Here is a 10,782-nt window from a genome sequence, read left to right as displayed (position 1 = left end):
TGAACAAATACCACTAGCCTAATTGTTGTAACAAAACATTAAGGTAAACAAATACCACTAGCCTAATTGTTGTAACAAAACATTAAAATAAACAAATACCACTAGCCTAATTGTTGTAACAAAACATTACGGTAAACAAATATTGTTAAGCATATGCAAATACAGTAAGTAATTAAAATTTTAAAAAGTTGAAGAGATTTTGAAGAGAAGAATTAATTATGCAATGGTTATTGTAGTATTTTAAAAATTAATGAAAATTTATGCAATTTGTTTGGAAATGTTTGTAATAATTGAAACATTTTCAAAATTAAATGACAATTTAGAAGCAAAAGAAGAGAGAGAGAGAAAGAGAGAGAGAGAGAGAGAGAGAGAGAATTGGAAAGGAAGAAAGAAAAGCAATAACAAAAACGAGAAAAACTTGAATAGTAATGAGAAAAACTATAAATGAATGAATGATAAAATAGTGAAAGAGCAATTATTATTTATTAAAATGTAAAATTTCAATTTTGAAATGCAATTAATTAAATTATTTGAAATAATGCATGAAAATTTCTATTCACACTATCTTTTTTTTTTTCTTTATTGCTATTACTTTGTAAGAATTAACAAGCAAAAAAAGAAAAAAAGTTGGTAATTATCCCAAAAAGCCAGTTACTAAGTAACATTATTTTCATTGTATGTGAAAAGTTTTAAATTCACTTTTTGTGTCAAAGAAAAAAGAAACCACAAATTGAAATTTCTTTTATTGATTTCGAAAATTTTCGAAAAGTTTCTTTTTCATATTTAAAATTTTAAATGCCATTAAATATTTCATACAGGCCAATAATTAATTTACGAAGTTGAGACTGTAAATTGCACAACTAATTATTAATGAAGCAATGAAAGAGTTTAAGCTTTTGCAAGCTTATTTCAATAATTATTTTAGCTGAGAAAAGCATTTTGTATGTATATGTATGTGTATGTATGTATTGACTGCTAATATTACAACTTAAAGTTTGCTAAAAAGGAAAAAAGCCTAAGAAGAAATGACAATGACAATGACAATGACAATGACAGTGACAATGACAATGACAATGACAATGACAATGACAGTGACAGTGACAGTGACAGTGATAATAACAATACAATAAAAATGAAAACAAAAGTTTTTTCTTCCCGAAAAAAGAAAAAAGAAATAAATAGAAATTATTTCTCCATTAAATTATTGCTACTTAAACAATGGTTATATGCTTTTAAATAAAAAAAAAATTCATCCGTTTTGAAGAACTTCAATAAATTTTGAAAATATTTAACCATTGAAAATGATTATGAAAAGAAAAAAGAACTGCAAAAATAAAAAAAAAAAAATAACTAAAATGAATTATTTCAATTAATGACAATAATAGAATTAAATTAAATTGCAAGAGAGAGAAGAAAAAAAGGAAAAGAAGAAAAATAAAAATGTATCAAAATCTTTTTTTTCTCAAAAATTTATTCAAATAATAAAATTTTCGTTTTATTTTTTTTCTTCTTTCACTCAAATTTTATTCATATGAAAACATATTTGAAATGGGAATAGTCCATTTTATATATATTTATTTATTTTCTAAACTAAGATAAAAACAAAATTGAAATTTCAAAAAAAGAAAAGAAAAATCTATTCGATGGAGGAAATTTTTTTGTAATAGATTAATTTTAGGTGAATTTGATCAAATCAAATATTCATTTTGAGGTAAAAACTTCAATTAAAAAGAACTGTACAAAGATTATAAGAAGAGAAAGAGAAAGAGAGAGGGAGGGTGAGGGAACTGAGAGAGAGAGAGAGAGAGAGAAGAAACATCAAAAAAAAATTAAAATAAGAAAGAGACTTGAATGATGTGTAGACAGGCATTGAAGAAAAGAAATTTGTGATAAAACTTTGTTTAGCTAATAAAAGTAAGCAAGCATGAAAAGCATAAAGCACTCAACAGCTGTTTCTATTTCGTTCAGCACAAAACGCCGCCACACATAAACAACAAACGATGCAATGAATCCTCGCTAAAAATTGATATTAACAAGAAGTAAAACGGATAAAGTTATGCATAAAAATAAATAAATCAACAAAATGAAATAAACAAGCAAATAAATAAATAACACGAAAAAAGAAAAAATGAAAAATAAACAAACGTGTAAGATTTAGTTTTGAATAAATTTACATAAATGAATTGAAATATTGCAAACTGATCAAAAATAAATAAAAAGATGAATAAATAAGTCAAAAAAAAAAAATAATAATAATAAAATGAAAAAAAAAAAAGAGATGAATAAATAAATAAGTCAAAAAGAAAAAAAAAATAAAGTGAAATTAAACAAATGTGAGAGATTTAATTTTGAATAAATTTACATAAATAAATTGAAATATTGCAGATTGATCAAACTGATCAATAAATTTGTTTTAAAATTAAGATTAACTTATATTCTCAATATATTTAAATATTTAAATGCCAACCTTAAAATTACGAAAATATTAAATGCGTAATCAATGCTATGCAAATATTAAAATGCTAATTTCAAATTTCTAAAAAATACTACAAATAACTAATTTGAAGTTTGGGAAAAAAAAAAGATTGCATAATCGATAGATATATTAGTACAAGTAGTTAAGAAAATGATTATAATAGAATGAAATGAATTTTGTTGAAAAATAAGAAAGAATATTAAAAGAGAGAAAGATGAAAAGCGATGAAGTGATGTTGAACTGCAAGAATTATGAGCACAATAAATACATTCTATAAAAGTAGTAGTAGTCATTCATCTTTCCTTTAAAATTAGAAATTAATTGCTCATGTAATTACAAAATCCGATATGACCCAATAAATAAAACTACAGTAACAATACTAGCAAAGATGACAATAACAACAATGACAATGACAATGACAACGATAACAATGATTATGACGATGACAATGACAATGACAATGATTGCATCCAAGAGCGCCCATGAAGAGAGTAGGAATTGCAATTCTTTGAAATGAAAAGTAATATAATTGAAATAAAGTGGAGCTCATTTTGATAGAAATATATTAAATATATAAAAATGCATATGATGTCCATATGTTTTTCTTTTTTTTTTTTTAAAAAAAAAAAGATATAAAAGATGCAAAACTATCAAATGAGATTTGAGATAAATTCTTGTTTCTTATCCGAGTCGATATATGTACATATGATTTATTGAATTTATTTCAGATCAGTTATATAAAAAAAGAAAAACTTGTATTTATTCAAGAATTTATAATCAGTGTATTCTTTCAATATTTACTGATTAAAAAAAAAAAAAAAAAAGAATTCCATTTTCTAAAAAAATAGTCACAATCAAACCAATAACTGTTTGTTTATAAAAGGAATAATCTGATTAAAATGTATCATTAAAATTATATGAAATTATTTTTGAAATAAATACAATTAAATACAATAATAAAATGATTAAACAATGCTAAAAATCAATAAAGGAAATTTCAGAAAGTAAATTTACAAAATTTTATAACATAATGAAAACAACGAACAATCAATATACTTCATACTATTGTTTTTTTTTTAAACATTCCACATTAATTAATATTTTATTGTTGTTGTTGTGATTGAAAGAATAATAATAATAATAGAAACAATGAATAATAATGATAAGATAATAACAACAATAATAATAAAAAATAAATACCAATAATTTTTTCAAATAATTTCAATGAATCAATTTAAAAAAAAAAAATCATTTCAATTTCAATTTCAATCAATAATTTCAATAAATCAATAAAATTTATATAATGAAAAATTGTTCTGTATTATATAAAAGTATTGCGTATTACTTTCTCATTATGTATGGAAGTTGTAATTTGATAACAAAGATAGCATAGATAGAAAAGGTCACGGATATTTACGTCATTCATAGCATAGATAGAAAAGGTCACGGATATTTACGTCATTCATAGCGTCATTCCTTCACGTAAGTTAGTGTAATATTTTATTAGCATCCTGACTCATTTTCAGTGATTTTTGAAATATATCACTGTAATGAATCATAATTTACTAGACATTATCTCATATTTGAGAGGGAGAGAAAGGGAGCGAGAGAGGGACAAAGAGGAGAGGGTGAGAGAGAGGGACAAAGAAGAGAGGGAGAATTTCAATGCTTAGGATATATGAAAATTTTTTTTTGACCATTTTCATGCTTATTTTTCCGGAAACTAAGAGAAAGGTAAAGGAAGAGAGAGAGAAAGAAAGAGGGAGAGAGAGAGAGATATCATTATTGAATGAAGTAATTTAATTTGCTACTCAAATATGTGTACTGTTGACATTAAGATATTTCCAGGTGACATATTTCATCTTTTAAATTATTTAGAAATGAAATTAAATAATATTAAATGTAACTGAAGAGAGTAAAATTTTTATATTAATTACAAAAACATATAATTATTGCTGTATAAGAATATGCACAGTAAAATACGATTACATTTCAGTTAATCTAAAATTTATCATAAAATTTAATCAGTGCACTAATAATTATTACTAACTGTTACAATTATGCTAATCAAATTTATGCTAGAAAGAATAGGATGATTGAGATAAATGAAGCAATGAAATTTAATGAAATCAGAATAAATTAATGGTATTTAATAAATCAATAGCAATTTTATTTGAAATTGTTTACACTAATTAAAAGGAATGAAAATTGAAAATTGATAATATTCAATTTCCTATTTCTATTCAAAATTTAATTCTAGTTTTATTATTAAATTATGCATTTCATTTTCAATGTTTTTACTATTCAAAAAAGAAATTTTTCTTTCTTCTTGTCTTTTTGATCAAAAAAAGAGAGAAATATCACAAATAAAGTCATTTTGTTGATGATAAATGAAATTTCGGGAGGGAAAACAATGATAATAACATTGTCGAAATAATAAACACAGAGGGAGAGAGGATGAGAGAGGGAGAGAAAGAAAGAAAGAAAAAAGTAAATAAATAAATAAACAAATAAAATAAATAGGTTTAACGGAGCAATGGTGTATTAAATAACGAAATTTCTCATTAAACTAAAATTTCGTATATTTGTTGCATTTCAATTTTATTACTTCGAATTCAGAAAATTATCCATCGGGTAATCATTAAATGTTCATTTTTTTTTATTTGAAATTGATGAATAGCATGAAACGTAACGATTTCTCTCAAATATATTTAAATTGAAATTGCGAGGAGAAAGCACTGACAGAAACATTGTCAAAATAATGGAGAGAGAGAGAGAGAGAGAAAAATTTTTTTTTCACCATTTAAATCTTAATTAGAGTTAAGTTAAGCTCATAAAATATGACATTACTCACCGAAAAAAAAAATATTAAAAAATTCAAAGTTATAAATAATTGTAATCGATGTAGGGCGAAATTAGGAAATTTTTGAAAGTAATCTTTTTTTTATTTCTTAGAGTCCTAAATAAGACTAAAAAATTTAGAGCCCTAAATATCGAGGTGATCACTTCTGGCGACATAAACAACAGAAAGTAGGGTGCCACTGCTTTAGATGTCACTCTTAGGGGACAATTAATAAATGAAAAGAGTTATTCATCCTAATTTAGGATTATCACAATATCACATTATATGAATAAATTAAAATACAAAGTTAAATGAATGAAAGAAAGAATGAGTTTAAAGTTATCATTTGTTATATAAAATATTTCATAAATAAATAATAATAGTTTAGCAGAACATTAAAGTAAACAGTAAAAAATTTGAATATAAGAATAAAACATTATGTAAATAAGTAATAAGTTAATTTAAGAAGCATGTAAGTAAATAAATGGCCTATTTTTTCAAAAAAAAAAAAGCCCAATTTAGCCAAAATAAATCTATTTTATATTTAGGCTCATTACATATATTTGATAAACATTAAGCAAATCATCTAATCTTTTTTCAAAAATAAAGGCTCATTAGCTAAATAAAACAAATTTAAATTTAATTTATGATTTAATGATTATTTCAGTTTATAATTGAAAGCATTGAAATGAACAGCGATGGTAGTAGTAGTAGTATGGGTGACGATGACAATACTGTCATTGTCAACTATGGTAATATATATATACTAAATATATGTGTGTACACACATACGCATACACACACACACACATAAACAACAGAGATGGGCAGATAATGAAGAACAATAGAACGGACAAAGAGCAATTGCTAAGGGCGAAGATGGTGACAATAACCCGCGACAACGGCTAGTATTTCACGAAAAGCAATTGAGACCTGTCTGCCCATATCGGGTTTCTTGATTTATCTTAATATTTGTGTATTGTATGTTCGATTACTCTTATTACCATGCATGTGTGTATGTGCGTGTATGTGTGTATGTGGGTGCATGTCTGTGTGCATGTGTTTAATTTATTTTAATATTTGTGTATTGTATGTTCGATTACTCTTATCAAGTTTTTTTTTTCTTAAAAGTGTGCATGTAAGTGCGTGCATGCTTGTTTATTGAAACAATAGGCGTTATTTCTAGCTTTAAACTTTTATCAGAATAATTGAGCAAAATAGTTTGATAAATGATAAAATCAGTGATATGATGATTATAATAATAGTATTTGTAGTGATAGCAATGAGATAATGATACTATTTAATAGCTAACCTAAAATTAGCATCTAACGATTAGATATATGCAAAATTTGACAAAATAAATAAGAAGGGAAGGATAAAGAGATAATAAGATCGATACTGCGATGATTATGATGATTGTGGTGATAGCGATGGTAGTGATAATACCGGTGTAATAATGGTACCGGTGTAGTGGTGGTATTGGTGTGGTGGTAATATCGGTGTAGTGGTGGTATCGGTGTAGTGGTAGCGATGCTTTTAGCAGCTAGTCTTAAAGATATCATCTAACTTTGACTCTTTAAGATAGAGCATTGATGAAGCATTTGCTTGCTTCCCTCTACCTCTTCCTCTACCTCTCCCTCTTCCTCTTCCTTTTCCCTCTTCCTCCTTCTCTTTCTCCTATTCTTTCATATTTCATATATTGCTGTTTGCCTATTGAAATACGATAAACTGATGATAATGATGATAACGATAATAATAATAATAATAAATAATAATAATATGTCATAGTTATAGAAAAGAAGAAAATATGGCGGTGTTGGCGGGTGGCGGTAATAATTATGCTAATAACCGATGGTAGTAATAATAGTAAGGCAATATGTTGGATATAAGTTTAAGAAAAAAGTGAGCTTTTCAAATTTTATAAGAGTGAAAAATTTTTTTTTTCTTTTGGTTAGATGATTAGTTAATTCCCTTGATACATTAACATTATGGCATTATTATTCTTTCTCAATTTGTAACTTTTATCTTTTCCATTTCTCTTCCTCTTTCTCAACCTCAATTGTGATTTTATAATGATAAATTACTACTTGATTGAATTGAAAAAAAGGAAAGTTAAAAGAAAAAAAAAAGAAAGGAAGAGAAAACAAAATATTACGAAAATTTTGCAGGAAGCTTTTTTTTTCTTTTTTTTCCGGATGGGAATTAATTTTCAAACGACTTAAAAGTGTAACAGATTGTCGGATGTCAGAAGCATTATCTTTTTTTTTTTTCTTTCTTCCGCTAAATCAAATTGTTCATTCTTCTTTCACTGCCAAAAATCATCATTTATTGTCACAAGAACCACATGTTTTGACATCAAAATCACCACCTTTTCACTCGGAATCATTCCGTCTTCACACATCAGATTCACCACGTCTTCACATCAGAATCACTCCGAATCATCACTCTCCACATCAGAATCACTCCCAATCATCACTCTCCACATCAGAATCATTCCGAATCATCACTCTTCACATCAGAATCACTCCGAATCATCACTCTTCACATCAGAATCATTCCGAATCATCACTCTTCACATCAGAATCACTCCGAATCATCACTCTCCACATCAGAATCATTCCGAATCACCACGTCTTCACATCAGAATCGTCATGTGCTGTTAGCAGAATCATTCATCTACTGTCATCAGATTGATGATGTATTATATCAGTGGTTAGGTTAGTTATTCTAGACAATTCGGTTGACAATTTATCGGATGTCAAAGCATGCATGATTGATTGCCTTCTTTTTTCTCTTCCACAAAACCATTCGTCTGTTTGATTTACCTGTCTTAGACAAAAAAATTCAAATTATCAAACTTTCATTAATCTAACTTCTATTCTTTCTATGCTATAATAAATGCCTTTCGTTCATCAGTCCAATACATAATTCATTCATATCGTTGAAATAAATTATATTTCGAAAAGTTAGAAAAATCTTTGAAACATTCTCAGATTGTTAAATATATTTGAGTCATTCGCAAAAATTTAATTAAAATTTATCAAAGACCTTTCTAACAGAAAAATTAGAGTTATACATATATATATATATATTTGTTTATGTATTTATATTATTTACTATTATTTCCTATTTACTAATGATAAACAAATTTTCCACTTTATTATTTTATTATATCTTTCATTTCTGGTTTTAAAATTGTTTCACAAGTTTAGCTTATAATCGTTAGAAATTCTTTATTTGATATTTATTTATAATAAACTATTGGTTATATCGAAGTGGAATGGAAAGATATATCCATCTGTCTTAATAGTGTAAAATTAAAAACAAAACATTCCTAAGTACTGTTTACTTTTGTATTTAATATATATTTTTTGATTACATTAAATAATAATTCAATCTAAATGAAATAATTCATTCTAAATGCGATTTATCAATGACTTATATATGTTCTGTAAAAAAAAAAAAATTTTTTTAAATTGTAAATAATATGTTACAATGTTGAATTAACGAATAATGAAATCATCTTTTGTTCAAATGTGACAATTACAAATTGACAACTGAATGAAGTTGTTGGACATGATAAAGGTGACATATTAATGAATTTCATGTAATGTAATCTTATCCAACTGACTTATCTTCCCGATAATATCTTTTACTAATCAATCGACTAAATTCAATTTAATTTGATTTAATTTAAACAGATTAATATATTCCGTAAAGAAAGAAAATGGCATCTTGATTAGTTCTCTAAAATGGCTCTCTCAATTTAAATTATCACTTAATTCAATCTAAATAAAATAATTCATTCTAATTGTGATTTATTAATAACTTATAAAAAAAAAATTCTTTTTTTAAAAAATGCTTTTAAAAATTTTTTTAAAAAAGAAATTAAATATAATAGCATTAGTCTTTCATGTAAATAATTGTTGGCAAATTTAATTGCTATAATTACATGAGGATAATTATGGAAGATGAGTTGGGAAGTATGTGGGTAATATTCTTTTTATTTCGGGTAAAATAGAATAGTTTCGTCGAAATACATCTCCATATTTTATTGATATTAATTAACGAGTAAAGGAGATAAATCAATCTTATCTGTATCTATTTTATAAAATCCTACCTGTACACCTTTATACCTATTCCAATTAATCTTACTATTATCCTTTGTGCTGTATCTGAAATAGCTATTGTATTGTTGTTTACATATACAATTACTTTATGCAAATGTGAGCGATAAGATTTAGAAAGAGTAAAGTAAAGATAAAATCATCCACAAGTGAATGTTGTAAACAATTCCTCTTTTTAAACTTCAATTTTCTTCCTAATTAACTTCAAATAGATAATGAATATTCTGGTAAAAAGTGTTCATTGCAAATGATTTAATTATTTTGATCTTTTTATTTTTATTCAAAAAAAAAAAAAAAAAATTTATTTTGATGATCAATTATCTCATTTATATTTCTGTTCAATATTAAATATTAGATTTGAAAATTATCATTTTTTTCTTTTATAAATTTGAGTTAAAAAAAAAGAATGATAGAAAAGATTGATGAAAAGTTGATGGCAAAAACAAAAAAAAAAAAAAAAAAATTCATTCATTCATTAAGTAAATATCTTTGAAATTTTTATTTAATTTTTCAAGTATAAAATATGAACAGGTAAATGTAGTTTAGACAAAAATATTCATTTTAATTTAGCACAATTTTGAAATTGTGGCATTGAAAAGTTTTAATTGTTGAATAAAAGAAAATTAATGATTGTAGCAATTTAATAATAATAATATTAATAATAATAATAAATAAATAACAATAATAATAATAATGACTGTTTCAAATTGATAGATAATAATTGTAATTTATATCACTAAAAGGTTATCAGTTGAGTTAGGTGAGGGTATTTGTTAGCTTGATATGAGTGATAATTTCATACAGGTAATACATATACAGGTGATGTATGAGGTGTAACATATTAGCTAATAATTTATGACAAAAGAAATGAAATATCACAGAAAAATGCATTTTCTCGTGAAATTGTTCTCTTATTATTGTCATTCTACAAAAACATTTGTTATCATTTTTTTTTTTTTAATGCTAATATTGCAATTTTATTAGTTATTGATGACAAAAGAAAAGCATTTATATTATTATTTTGTTATTATTATTATTATTATTTATTGTTAATTATTATTTCTATTTATTATTGTTATCATTATTAATTATTATTATCGTTATTGTTATTGCTACTATTATTATTACTGTTTTTGTTATTATCATTAATTATTATTTATTACTATTTTGCAATTATTGCAGAATAATTTTATAAAATTCATCTGTTATCATTCTTTAATGCTATATTGCAATTTCATTATTTATAAATAAAGGTAAATTTCTTTTTTTTTGTTTAATAATTTTTTAATATTATTGCACATATTATTCTAACCGTAAAAATTAGAAAAAGTAATAAT

The 10,782-nt window shown here is 24.7% G+C and overlaps 1 protein-coding gene across 1 annotated transcript; it reads left to right on the top strand.

The window, feature by feature from the left end:
• Positions 1-6,006: 6,006 nt before the first annotated feature.
• Bm17683 (Uncharacterized protein) lies at positions 6,007-6,789 on the top strand (the record flags this gene model as incomplete). The annotated part of the gene is made up of 2 exons (XM_043080976.1): positions 6,007-6,070; positions 6,710-6,789. 2 exons carry the CDS (start codon positions 6,007-6,009, stop codon positions 6,787-6,789), a joined length of 144 nt encoding a protein of 47 aa, XP_042936910.1.
• Positions 6,790-10,782: the final 3,993 nt, after the last annotated feature.

Source organism: Brugia malayi (assembly GCF_000002995.4).
Source record: "Brugia malayi strain FR3 genome assembly, contig: Bm_v4_Chr3_scaffold_001, whole genome shotgun sequence".
NCBI classification, from domain to species: Eukaryota; Metazoa; Nematoda; class Chromadorea; order Rhabditida; family Onchocercidae; genus Brugia; species Brugia malayi.
Note: the sequence above shows the minus strand (reverse complement) of the source record. Positions and strands in the feature narration are given on the sequence as shown.